Below are 12,989 nucleotides of genomic sequence, written 5' to 3'. Positions count from 1 at the left end.
TCACGTCCCATTCAAACTTCGTTACACACTACTATTTTCAAAACGTGAGCTTCTAAAAGTTATATCTCACCGATTTATGTTTCAAACTTATTAATAATCTACGCTGGATTACTAAAATGATTCTCATCGCATTTTTTTTTTTTCTCATTCGCAACTGCGTCTTCTCTCGTTCAAGATAAGTTCACTCTCATTCTGCCTGCTTGTGCGCTAACTTTCAGCAGGGGGCGGGACTAACCTTTCACCTCACCAATGAGCAATCGGTTCAGGAACATTCATTTTAATTTATAGAGCAATTTTTATGTATATTTCTTTTTCTTTTTAAATGTATTGTAACTATAATAGTTTTATAAAAGTGCCAATAAATGTTAGTGACCTAGGTTAATGACCTGGGTTACAAGTCTCTTAGGATTTTGTCCACATCCACATGAAATACAGTCCCTCCAGGATTCCGCCATTCTTCGATCGCAGAATTTTCCGCAAAATCAAGCAAACTCTGCAAAATTCAGAGGGGCTTGCAATTTTTCTAAATTGCCACCTATTTTCCGCAGATTTTGGGCCTAAACGCATCGTGTGACGTAATCACAACATACATTCAGCCAAAGGAAAGCCCACTTCGAAGTAGGCTACGTGCGCTGATCCAATAGGCTTGTTTGACTTGATGCAGCGCCGATGCCATGTGACTGTGACGTATGGCTTCAAAGTACCGCGAGAGCAATTCGAGATCAGCCACCTGAGTCAGTCAGTGCAGTTTCTCAAGAGGAGCTGCACGAGCTCTAATGACGACATAGCTGTTTCACGATTGGCCGGATTCACCGCATGACAATGATCACATGTGTTTCGTGTTTGTCACGCCTTCAGTTCAACTAATGCTCACAAATATGTATTTTTATAACAGTTGAAGCTCTTTTCATGTAGTCGCAATGTTATATTGTGTCATGTTTATCAAAATAATACTGAGTAAAAACTTAGACCGCACTACATTAGTTTTTATATAGTATATGCATATTGTATTGAACTTTATTCTTGTAAAAACAGATGCTGTAAGCAGTACATAAAGTATTGAATGGAAATGTTTCTGAAACATCAGTGTATTAGTCAAATATTGCATTTATTTCACTTCAGCTGTGATAAAGTATGCTAACGCAGCATGAGCGTCACTACGAGAAGCAGATAGTGTCCGACTTTACGTCTCCGTTTTCAGCTCCTCCCCACCTGCACGCGGCTACTCTCGCCGATCGGTTACATCCAGCCGCAGCCAATGTCGAAAACACCTAAAGACTATAGAATAACACAAGATGCGTCACTCGTATTATTATGAATGGGAGAAAGTGCAACGCAATATGGCGGAATAAGTCCCGCCTTCTAAATAAGAGCCAATCGGCGATTGGTAAAGTCATCACGTCACTGCAGCGGCCGTTAGAAGCTCCAGTTTCTATAGAAACAGTCAGACGCGCCTCCAAAATGAGGCACAAGAGACGCGCATTAGGACTGCGCATGCGCATTAGCTTGATCCTGCCTGGAAAATTCCGTTTTTTGTCATAATTCGAGCGTTTAGAAACAAAATTTATGAGACAGTTGTTGTCAGATTTCATTGGTGATTTCAAATATGAAATTTAATCGAAAGCTTGGCAAACAGCTTTAGAGAATTTTATGTTTCCCCATTCAAAGAGATAGGAGCTGCACTTGGATGCCCGAGAGGCGTTTCAAAGATGGCCGCCGAGTGAAATGACTTGTCTTAAAGGGACTTTGACTGAACTTGAATCGATCAATAAACAACTGTTTGCGCCGTTGCGTTGGCAATGCATCTGTCAGTCTGTAAACCACCGCAACAACCCCGCTCCCGCTGTAAGCGCACATCTCTCACACACACAAGCACACACACAAGAGCGTGCATGCTCTAAATGACATCGTTTCCATCAATCGGTTCAGTTTATCAACAGTGTCTGTATGTTGCATAAAAGAAGCTTGCGCACTATGTAAATAAGCCAAAATGGACGAGGAGCAAGACGAAACAAGTGAAGGAGACGCTGAATGAAAGTGTATTCGGTAATATCTAGCGGGGTCCAGGGTTACCCCTGTAAAACGGCAGGCACCTACTTTACCTTTCTGACACTACTTGTGTACTGATTGTTTACTTTCGAACTAAACTGTAGTCATGCTTTTTTGCACTTTAATCTGTTTGAAACATTTGTTTACTTTATACATTTTGTGTATTCTTCAAAAGTAGGCCACTGTTATATTTAAGGTTCAACCCTGTAAAGCCTGAAATAATTAAATAATAGTCAGAAAATAATTTATTTTTTAAACAGAACAGGTTTTTTTTTTTTTTTTTTTTTTTTTTTTTACTTTTAGACAAAATATAAAAGAAAAAAGTTTGCATGTGTTTTATGTCTTGTCATATATTTGACACACCAGGATTTTATGGCCCATATGATATGGTGAGAGTATGGAGGGGAAAAACAGCTTTACAGCTAACAGCTAAACAATTTTATTCAGAGGCCAAAACTGAACAAAACTTGCAATTTGCTGCAGTTGTTATTTATGACCAAAAATGTAAATCAGTGAATTGTTTTTATAACAGTACAGCAGACTACTTGCATAAAATGCATATAAATATAATTTGTCACTCTATATCTCCTAATAATATGTCTTGGTAAGAAGATATGCTTAGTTTTATGATGAAAGCTCTATAATTTTTATTGTGGGGGGCAAAACACAAAGCAGTGCAATAGGCATACAATGATTGAGAGATGAACAAATAAATGTTCCTCAAAGCCTGTTGTATCATATTTGATACATAAAATATACAAAGAGTATCTGACATCCATGTCCCCATAGTTTCACAAAATCCTGTGTGAAACATTGCAATATAACATTTTATAATTTTTTGTTTGTTTGTTTGTTTGTTTTATTTGGTGTTACATATGAAATAAAATGTTAAAATTATATTTAAGTTATTGTCAATGTTCTTCTTTTAAAACTTGCAGTGCCCAGTGGTTCTTGAGCTCAGAAAAGTAATACAAATGTTAGAAGAATATTGACTCTGGTGTATTTTCACTGAAAAACTACACAAGAAATGCCGCAAATATTGCCGCAAATTTTGAGAAAAGCCGCCGCAAAATCAGTCATTTTAGGCCACAGAACTCAGAAAAAAGTCCTGCGAAATCCTGGAGGGACTGGAAATAATTTGTTTAGCTTTAATTGTATATTGACAATAAATGTGTTTCCATGTGTCTTTGAGCTTATGCCTGCCTTTGTTGTATCGTTCCATGGACTACACTAAAATTATCACTAACTGACTTGTCTTTTTTTTAACATGTAACATTAAATGCTCTTTATTTACTCAGATTTGAACACAATGTGTTTAATGGACAGAGGAAAATGGAAGCTGTCCTGTATCTGAGGAATCTGATTGTTGCAGCTTCAGAGCTTAAAACAACTTCTGGAGAATCTTTCGCTGAGCTATTTACATCCATTTGCAACTACACATCCTTCCCTTGTAATGGGGAGAATTGTGATGATTCTATGTATCAGATTCATCAGTGTGATTTCCTGCTGGATCTTTACTCACACGTGAAGGACTATGAGACTCAAACAGGCAGGAGTGTCCTTCCAGCATTACAACCAATTTATCAGTCAGTTCCTGCAGTCTGGATAATAAAGCTCTCAGAGAGAAAGAGCTCCATCCTCCTAGAAGTGCTGAAACTCCAAACAGAGAAGAAACCAGTAGAGCTGATAGACTGGACAGATGAAGAGAGTGAAGTGAGGGGATTTCTCCAGTGTCTGCCCTACATCTCACAGCTGAGGTGAGAGTGTAATTTTAATTTTTACATGTAATTTCAGGTATATATTTTAATAATTTACACTACTGAAATAATTCCAACATTTCCAAACAACCTCCATGTCAGTGTTTAATGAAATTTTTCCTATCTGTAGAGTTTCTCTACCACAGAAGTGTGAAGAATCCTTTAAAGATTGGGAGAAAAGGAAGAGGTTATCGCTACTAAATCTGTGTTTGCAAGCAGCTCTCTTCCAAGATGAAACCCTAGAGAGTAATATAGAGATACTGCTATCATCTGTTCTTTATGAGAAATGTGATTTCCTGTTGGATCTGTACTCACATGTGAAGTGCTATGAGACTCAAACAGGCAGAAGTGTCCTTTCAGCATTACAGCCAATTTATCAGTCAGCTCCTGCAGTCTGGTGTGTATATCTCTCAGAAAGAAAGAGCTCCATCCTCCTAGAAGTGCTGAAACTCCAAACAGAGAAGAAACCAGTAGAGCTGAGAGACTGGACAGATGAAGAGAGTGAAGTGATGGGATTCCTCCAGTGTCTGCCCTACATCTCACAACTGAGGTACAGTTTATAGCGAGTTAGCTCAAAGGGGAAATATTAATAACTATTCATAACTTATTATGATTAATTATGAATGTTTGAATCAGTTAATCAGATTAACTCAGTGTAGCTACATTAACATTACAATCAATCAATCAGTTCATCCTGTGAACGCTCAGTATTCATTATTAATTAATTCTAAGAAAAGGGTATTTTTCATGGCCACAGAAAAATAATTCTTTCTTAGCATTTACAGCACTTAGAGCATGTAACAAGATCGATCATTTAAGTGACAGTTATTTGCAGGCAGGGAGTCAGAACCAAATACGTATTGTGCACAAACACATACATACACACAAATCACACGTACATAGGTAAAATGAAAAGCGATAGTGAAACCGGAAGTGGGAACAGGAAATTATGCTATGGAAAAGTCATTAATCAGGAAAGAATCATCAGCTTATCATTACAAAGCTCCTTTGTTAACAAAGGGGATCGCAACTTTAACTAACGAACAGCAATTTAGTATATCGTACAATACTTGCCTTATGCCTCAGCTGAAGAGCGTCCGAATATACTGTTTAAGTAGAAAGTCCTGAGAGTTCAGTCCGATGGTGCTGAAGTTGCAATCAATTTCTCCTGCGTTGGCAAACTTGCATGGTTAGTTTGACTCTTAGTAGGGAATAGTTTTTTCTCTCTTTTAAGGTAAGCACGTGGCTGGGGGCAGGTCGAGTCCTGCCGGCTTGGCAGGCCAACATCCAGCAGTTTCAGTCGGAGCAGGCAAGAGAGAGAGGGGGCAGAACTGTGCGGGGGCTGGTGCTGCTGGCCTCTCCTCCAAGGGGTCAGTGGGCCAATCATACTCAAGCTTTCGAATGGAAAGTTTACAATTCTTTGTCGTGAGTAGATCATTTGCATATGTAACTGGATTGGTTACAGGTGGAGAAGAAACTATGAAATATTCTTGTAATACTGATATGTTGCACAGGTATCAACATATCATATACACGAGCATTTAAATCTTCGAAATATAAACTCATAGACACCTAATTTGGTATAGGTGAGTTTACGTTAACCATTGGTTCTTATCATAAAATATGCATAAAACAAAAATACCATACAAAAGACACTACACGAGACGGTAATAATCATACGCACAATGTCCTGAGATTAATGTTCATTTATAAAACAGTTAATCTATAAATTAATGCAGGAAAGTCTGTTTTAAGGGCTAAGAGTTTTTCCTATGGCCCCTGCCTTTCCACATGGCTACATAGTTCAGAGCAATAAAACATCTTATCAGTTAGTATCGTCTAGGTTACTATTGTAACCCCCGTTCCCTGAAAGAGGGAACGGAGACGTTACGTCAATACTGACATAATGGGGTCTTGCTTGGGAGCCCAATCACCTCCAAATGGTACAAAACATGGCAATGGGAATTGGCCAGTGAGATTTACATGCCGGGCCACACCCTCGGCATCCGGTTATAAATAGGACCGCCATACTCACTTCCATTCATATTTTGCTGAGGAGCCAAGATAGGTACCCGGCCGTTCAGCGGTGACTCAGGGCTATGGCAAGGGTAAGTAACGTCTCCGTTCCCTGAGGTTACAATAGTAACCTAGACGTTCCCATTCAGTCAGTCACATTCGACGTTACGTCTAAACTGACGTAATGGGGTCCAAATGGAAAGCACCATAGCAACTAAGTCACGTTACGAGTGTTAGGGAAGCAGATGCTGGCATCCCCAAATGTGGGGTGGCGTGCCCAAATGCAGGTGCTACCACAGAGTTGTAACCCTCCAGCGTCCGGAGTAAGCCCGAAGGGTCTTCCATACCAGTGGGATGGAGAGGACAGGCCGTTACTCAGGGGATGGTCGAAGCTGCTGTTCCTTAACCCCGGGGAGGAGTGCTTCGGGACTCGATTCCCACGTTTTCAGCCATGACCAAAACGCCAGGAAAGAGGGGCAGTAATGCATATGGAAGATCTCTGACATAGGTCCTACCTTCCGGGAGGAACTCTAGCACTCAGAGACGGGGCAGAGCAGAGCCGCCCAGGGAAAGACACAGGTTTACCATCGGGAAACCATACCGTGGAGAAACACATATGGGATTACCCGAGGGGAATCACATCATATGGGCATCTAGTCCAGTACAAGGACTGACCAACCGGGCATGCACACGAGTTCTGCACCTGGCTCCGGACGCCTCCGCCACATCTGGCTGCCGTAGGATGCAGGAAGAACTCCACAGGGTTCACCATGTGGGGAACTGAACTGAGGAGCGGGAAAAGTGCTTCCATTCCCTCATCCGAGGGAAATGGCACAAGCAAGTGAACACCTGTAGCTATCTACGTGTAGACAGCACACGGGTGGACACCGGGTGGACACTCAGAGATTATAAAAGCTCGCAAATGTGTTTGGTGTCGCCCAGCCTGCAGCTCTGCAGGTCAGGATAACGTGAGAGTAGGCCGGCCCGAATTCTAGGCACGATTCGCTGACCGAAAATGCTTGCAGGTCCTCAACCCTCTTAAAGGAAGCGAGCGCGGTCAGGAGCAGCGTGGAGCGCTGTGGCCCAACTCGGGAGGCAGTGCGTCCCGAAGTAGAGGCTGTGAGTGGGGTGCACTCACATGGCTCCGAGTGTCCCGTGAGTGACGGGGCAGGGTGGCGTGGGGAGGCTGTGCGTCCCCGGGGTGCCAGAGCCCCCGTGGCAAAAGAGGGTGTGGCTGAGAGTGAGGAATCGGTGTGTCGTACACTGTCAGCACAGACCCTGTATGGCCCAGAGATTTTGGAAACTGCTCTTTTATTGATAAAGTGGGTACCAGGGAACAGAAATAAAATGAAACACGGGATTCTCCACCCGGCCCTCTCCCGGGGGAAGGAGCGGTACCTTCACCGTCTCCTGGGACAGAGCAGTCTCCTCCATCTCTGGGCCCCACGTCTCAGGACCACTTGGCAGACTTCTTTTTCGAGGGCTTAGCGGCCTGGGCGGGTTGCATCGCCTTCCTGCGGGTGGCTCGGGGGGGATGGGAAAGCTCCGATCTTCCCATAGTGGCAACATCATGCTGGAGCAAGATGTGTTTAATGGACTCCGTCTGGTTTTGCACTGCCGAGAACTGCTGAGCGAAGTCCTCGACAGTGTCGCCGAAGAGGCCGGCCTGGGAAATGGGGGCGTTGAGAAAGCGAACTTTGTCGGCATCCTTCATTTCAGCCAGGTCCAACCAGAGATGTCGTTCCTGGGCCACCAGGATGGACATCGTCTGACCCAGGGCCCGTGCTGTGACTTTCGTCACCCGGAGGGCAAGGTCAGTCGCCGTGCGCAGTTCTTGCAGCAGCCCTGGCTCAGAACTACCCTCGTGCAGCTCCTTGAGAGCATTCGCCTGATGGACCTGCAAGATGGCCATGGTGTGCAGGGCAGAGGCCGCCTGTCCAGCGGCAGAGTAAGCCTTAGCAGCCAGAGCTGCTGTCATCTTACTTGCCTTGGACGGGAGGTGCGGACGATTCCGCCAGGTGGCAGCAGACTGCGGGCACAAGTGCACCGCAATCGCATGCTCCACCTGTGGAATGTCCAGGTAACCCTTGGCAGCCCCACCATTAAGGGTAGTGAGAGTGGAGGAGGCAGAAGATCGGTTTCTGGCAGTAAAAGGTGCCTTCCACGTCTTCTGAACCTCCTCATGCACCTCCGTGAAGAAAGGCACTGGGTCGGGACGTGGCTGAGAACCACGCCCCACACCCAGAAACCAATCATCCGACCGCGAGCGATCGGGACACAGTGGAGGGTTCCACTCGAGCCCGATGCCCGCGGCGGCCCAGGCAAGCGTGGCTGTCAACCCTGAATCTGATTCAGCCTGAACGACAAGCCCGGAGGGCGGAAGTTCAGCCTCCTCATCCTCTTCAGAGTCCAAAAGCCCACTCCCCAATGCAGCGATCAACATCTGATCTTCATCCGGAGCACCGAAAGTGACACAGGGGAACCTCCGTAGAGGGTCCCGTGGCAGCAGACAGCAACCCGATGGCACATGGCGTGCTAGAGGAGTGGGAGGTTCGTGGTGGCGGGTCCGACGAAGAAGCTCCCACTGTGACCCTCAGATCTCCCAGAGTGCTAACCAGACCAGCAGCTTTTGAAGCTGCAGGTGACTGGGTAGCAGCAGAGGGGACTCGTACCTCCGTGTTAAAGAAGGAGAGTTGTGATCGCAATGCCAACATGGACATGCCCTCGTAGTGAGGGCATGTGCCATCCACGAGCGCTGACTCAGCATGCTGTTTACCCAGACAAGTGAGACAGCGATCGTGGCCGTCAGACGAGGTCAGGAAACGACTCCATCCAGAAACACACGGACGAAAAGACACTGATCGCCTGTGTTTTGCTCTTTTAGACTGCTCTTTAGCTGAAGCATACAGGGATGAGTGCCGCACCATCCTATGCCAGCGCACTGTCACACACACACTGCTGAACGTGCCTTCCCACCAGCCAGAGAGAGATCTGCGAGCTGCAGCCACCAGAACAAAAACGATAAAAGCAATGAAAATTGCTGTTGTGGAGATCACTCCAAGCAATTAAAATTGCTGTTTTTGCTCTTTCTAGAAATTCACTCTTTGAAGGTGACAGAACGATCACACAACCGATCGGCTCCGAAGCAAAAGTATGAATGGAAGTGAGTATGCCGGTCCTATTTATACCCGGATATAAATCTCACTGGCCAATTCCCATTGGCTTGTTTTGTACCATTTGGAGGTGATTGGGCTCCCGAGCGAGACCCCATTACGCCAGTATCGACGTAACGTCGAACATGACTGACTGAATGGGAACCATGGTTATTGAGGCCTTTGCCCAAGTTGGTCTTCTTGGGGGATGGGTCTACAGACCCCAGAGTGAGTTTTAAACATTATTTGTTAAATATAACCTTGTGCATCAATTTAAATAGTTTTTTTTTTCAATCTGTTTTTCTTTATATGAGACTATTCAAGATTTAGAGGTGCAATGGGTAGTGTTTTAGGATATACTGGTGCTAAGGTAGTCTAAGGCAGTGGTTCCCAACCTTTTTTTCCAGGACACCCCAATTTTACATTTAAAGTCCTTGATGACCCCCCAAAATTTTGTTGTTAAGTTATTAATAAATGCAACAACAGCTCAAACTTTAAAATAATAAAATTTTACTTGCAACATAAAGTCATCTAGTGTAATGTAGCTCACAGTTACTGAACGTGTGTGGGTTGATGATGTAAAACTCCGGACAAGTTTTCATGCACGCATTTGTTTTTAACGCGTCTTGACTGTTGTACAGTCTGACATAAATGACAGCTGAGATTCCACAGTGTGACATGAGGATAATGTTCATACAGTCTGACAAGCAACAATCCTAAAGGACTATTATAAATCGCACAGTGTGTACCCGGCTTAAGGCAGAGGTTTTCAACCTGTGGGGTGCACCCCCTAGGTTTGGAGCAACTGAATTTGAGCAAAAACAACTAAAAACAAAATAGACTGGTGGCTTGTAAAATTCAAGAATACCAGAGATGATAAAAACTAAGGTTAAACTGAATAACAGCCGTCACTCGGTAAGCTGTTTATATTTTTAATGTTTCCATATCAGTTTTCCGTTTCCATTTTTGCACGATGCAACACACAAAATCCCCAACAGTAAACTGATGCCTTGTTCTATTTCTATACTCCAAAGTGCCGGCGTTACTTTTCACACAAAGAACAAATGAATTTGCAATGGTCATTTTGTTGCGTCCAGTGTAGACATCCTCATGGCTCGTTCACACAGAACACGTTTTTGAGGGCAGTGGAATGGGGAAAAAACGCAAGGTCTCGAGATGCGTTTTTTAAAAGTTGAACTGATTTTAACTTGAGCACTGTGTTTTTAGAATGCCGTGTCATGCATGAGATGCTGCAAAAGATGCAAGACACGAGCACAATGGTCACACACATCTGGCTAGTGTGAGTTTACATAGTAAAACAATGGAACAGTAGCGCATTGGAATGGAAAAACGTGTTCTGTGTGAACGGCCCCTCAAGCTTTTGCAGCAAGGTGCAACGCAACAACTTCGCTTTTTTATAGATGCTATTAAATGCACAGTAAGGATGTTTTCCAGTCTTGTGTAGTATCACATAAGCATACTTCAATAAGCTCAAAGAACACAGGTTAATGTGTTTGCATGCCAGGAGAAATTGGGGTAGGGGGCAAAAATCTAGCTGTGCCGATAGGTTTATGCTTAAGCCTTTAATAACTTTACTCTAATAAAGGAAAATGGGTTAACACATTTACTTGACCACATGCATTGTCAGCTTATTAAGCATAATCGGGTTAATATTGTGCATGTAAACGTGCTCAACGTGAAAGCAAAAACTGACATCTGTTTTTGGCATCTGTCAGAGACGATGAGATGAATCTACCTCAACATAAACTGACAACTGTATCTTATATAAACTATTTTTAATTTTAATTTACTGGCTTAAGATTTATTTTGTGCACCATGCATTAACTCTTTCCCGCCAGCTTTTTTTAAAATGTTGCCAGTCAGCACCAGCATTTTTGGTCATTTTTATCAACACTTGAATGTTGGCAAGTTTCATAATGTGCCGCGTCACCCTCTTGGTGGTTTCTACCGTGACCACGTAACACTATCTTTGTCACGAGCCACTTCCTCTTCATATTACTTAACTCCTGTAAAAGGTTTACCTTTATAGATTCAGGAGGAGTCAAGTAGGTGTATAATATTCTCTTCTTATTATCTCAGGGTCTACTCTGGTCACTACCATACCCCCTAGGCCTACGGTTCAGATATCAACCAAGCCTACCTGGGTGGGGTGGGTTAGCCTTCCGTTCAGTGCACCACAGCTGGCTCTTTGCCTTCAGAGGACAGCTATGCCTGTGTAATGTCTTGTTTTGGGTGTCATAGTTCTTGTCTTTTATTTTGTAGTTTTATTCATGTTGCTTGTGTCATGCTTCCCTTGCTCCTCATGTTCTCCCTTAGTCTATGTGTCATGTTCTGATTGGTTGTTTATGGTCATGTGGTTTTCAGTTCTGTTCTGTCATTGGTTCCCTTGTTCCTTGTGTCACTTGCTCATTGGTTGTCTTAGTCATGTGTTCACTAAGTCCATGTATTTAAGCCTCTTGTTCTCCATGTTACTTGTTGGTGTATTGTTAATGTAACCCTGCTGTCGGTGAGTGTTCAAGTCAAGTCTGCTCATTGTCAAGTCTGCTCATTGTTAAGTTTGCTCATGTTCAGGTCAAGTGGTTGCTTTGTTTGTTTACTCACTTTACTTCAATAAACTGCACTTGGGTTCATCATCTCACCTTCAGTCTGGACTAATTGTTACAGAATACATGACCCACAAAAATGAACCCAGCAGTTTCTCTGCTTTTGTGTCTCCGCCAAGGCGACCGGGCTATAGAGAATTACGTAGAGGAGTTTTGTGGACTTTGTGATTTGGTGGGATTTAATGATGTAGCCCTCAAAGACATTTTTCGTTTTGGGTTAAATGAACTGATTCGTTCCCAATTGCCTGGAGGAAAAATACACTGGTCCCTTGGGGGTTATATTGATTATAGCCTCCTGCTCAGTGGTTCATCATTTACTGTGGGTCTTGCAGATGTGGAGCCCCGCAATCCTACAGCATCCACCATACCAGAGTGTCTCCACACCCCATCTGTCATGTCAGGAGTTGTTCATGCCACGCCAGGGCCTGTTCACGCCATGCCCACCATGCCTGCCATGCCAGGGCCTGTTCACGCCACGACTACCACGCCAAAGCCTGTTCATGTTATGCCTGCAAGGCCAGTACCTGTTCACGTTAAGTCTGCCACGCCAGGGCCTGTTCACGCCATGCCTGCCACGCCAGTACCTGTTCACGCCATGCCTGTCAGGCCAGGACCTGTTCACGCCATGCCTGTCAGGCCAGGGCCTGTTCACGCCATGCCTGCCACGCCAGGGCCTGTTCACGCCATGCCTGCCATGCCAGGGCCTGTTCACGCCATGCCTGCCACGCCAAGTCCTGTTCACTACAAGCAAGCCAGGTCAGTGCCTGTTCATGTGATGTCTTCCACACCACAGACTGTTCACGTCACGTCTGTCCGGCCACAGACTGCTCACGCCATGCCTGCTCAACCACAGACTGCCACGCCAAGGCCTGTTCACACCATTCCAGAGCCATGTCCTAAGATGGCTGCCATTCCAGAGCCATGTCCCAAGATGGCCGCCACTCCAGAGTCTCACCCCGAGATGGCCACCACTCCAGAGTCTCGCCCCAAGATGGCCGCCACTCCAGAGTCTCACCCCAAGATGGCCGCCATTCCAGAGTCTCCAGAGAATGCAGCACTGACCATTATGGCCACAGCCATTTTATGTGTGTGGGCGGCACACACATGGACTCCAGCCCCTGACCAGCGTCCAGAGGGGACTCCAGCCCCTGACCAGCATCTCGAGATGGCTGCCACGCCTGAGCCCTCAGCTGAGATGGCTGCCACGCCTGTGCCTCGTCACGCCACGGCTGCCACGCTAGACCCCCCTCATGTCATGTCTGCTCAAGTTTCCCCTAAATATTTTTTTTGGGGGGGGGGGGGGGGGGGGGGGAATATGGGTACCAAGCTCCAGCGGATGTGGAGCTTGGACCACCACTGCTCCAAAGTCCAAGTCCGCCCTCGCTCCAAGG

At 45.0% G+C, this 12,989-nt stretch overlaps 1 protein-coding gene across 6 annotated transcripts in view; it reads left to right on the top strand.

Moving 5' to 3' along the window:
• The window catches only part of LOC127496077 (uncharacterized), a 485,656-nt gene that overhangs the window by 313,088 nt on the left and 159,579 nt on the right, over window positions 1-12,989 (top strand). For 3 of the 6 annotated variants that reach the window (XM_051863678.1, XM_051863677.1, XM_051863676.1), the window contains 2 exons: window positions 3,348-3,806; window positions 3,937-4,356. The exons of the other annotated variants lie outside the window; for them this stretch is intronic. In XM_051863678.1, the coding sequence (XP_051719638.1) occupies window positions 3,348-3,806; window positions 3,937-4,356 (879 nt within the window). The remainder of the gene's footprint in view (window positions 1-3,347; window positions 3,807-3,936; window positions 4,357-12,989) is intronic. 6 annotated transcript variants of the gene reach the window in all.

The sequence above is a fragment of the Ctenopharyngodon idella genome, chromosome 15, assembly GCF_019924925.1.
Source record: "Ctenopharyngodon idella isolate HZGC_01 chromosome 15, HZGC01, whole genome shotgun sequence".
Taxonomy (NCBI): domain Eukaryota; kingdom Metazoa; phylum Chordata; class Actinopteri; order Cypriniformes; family Xenocyprididae; genus Ctenopharyngodon; species Ctenopharyngodon idella.
Note: the sequence above shows the minus strand (reverse complement) of the source record. Positions and strands in the feature narration are given on the sequence as shown.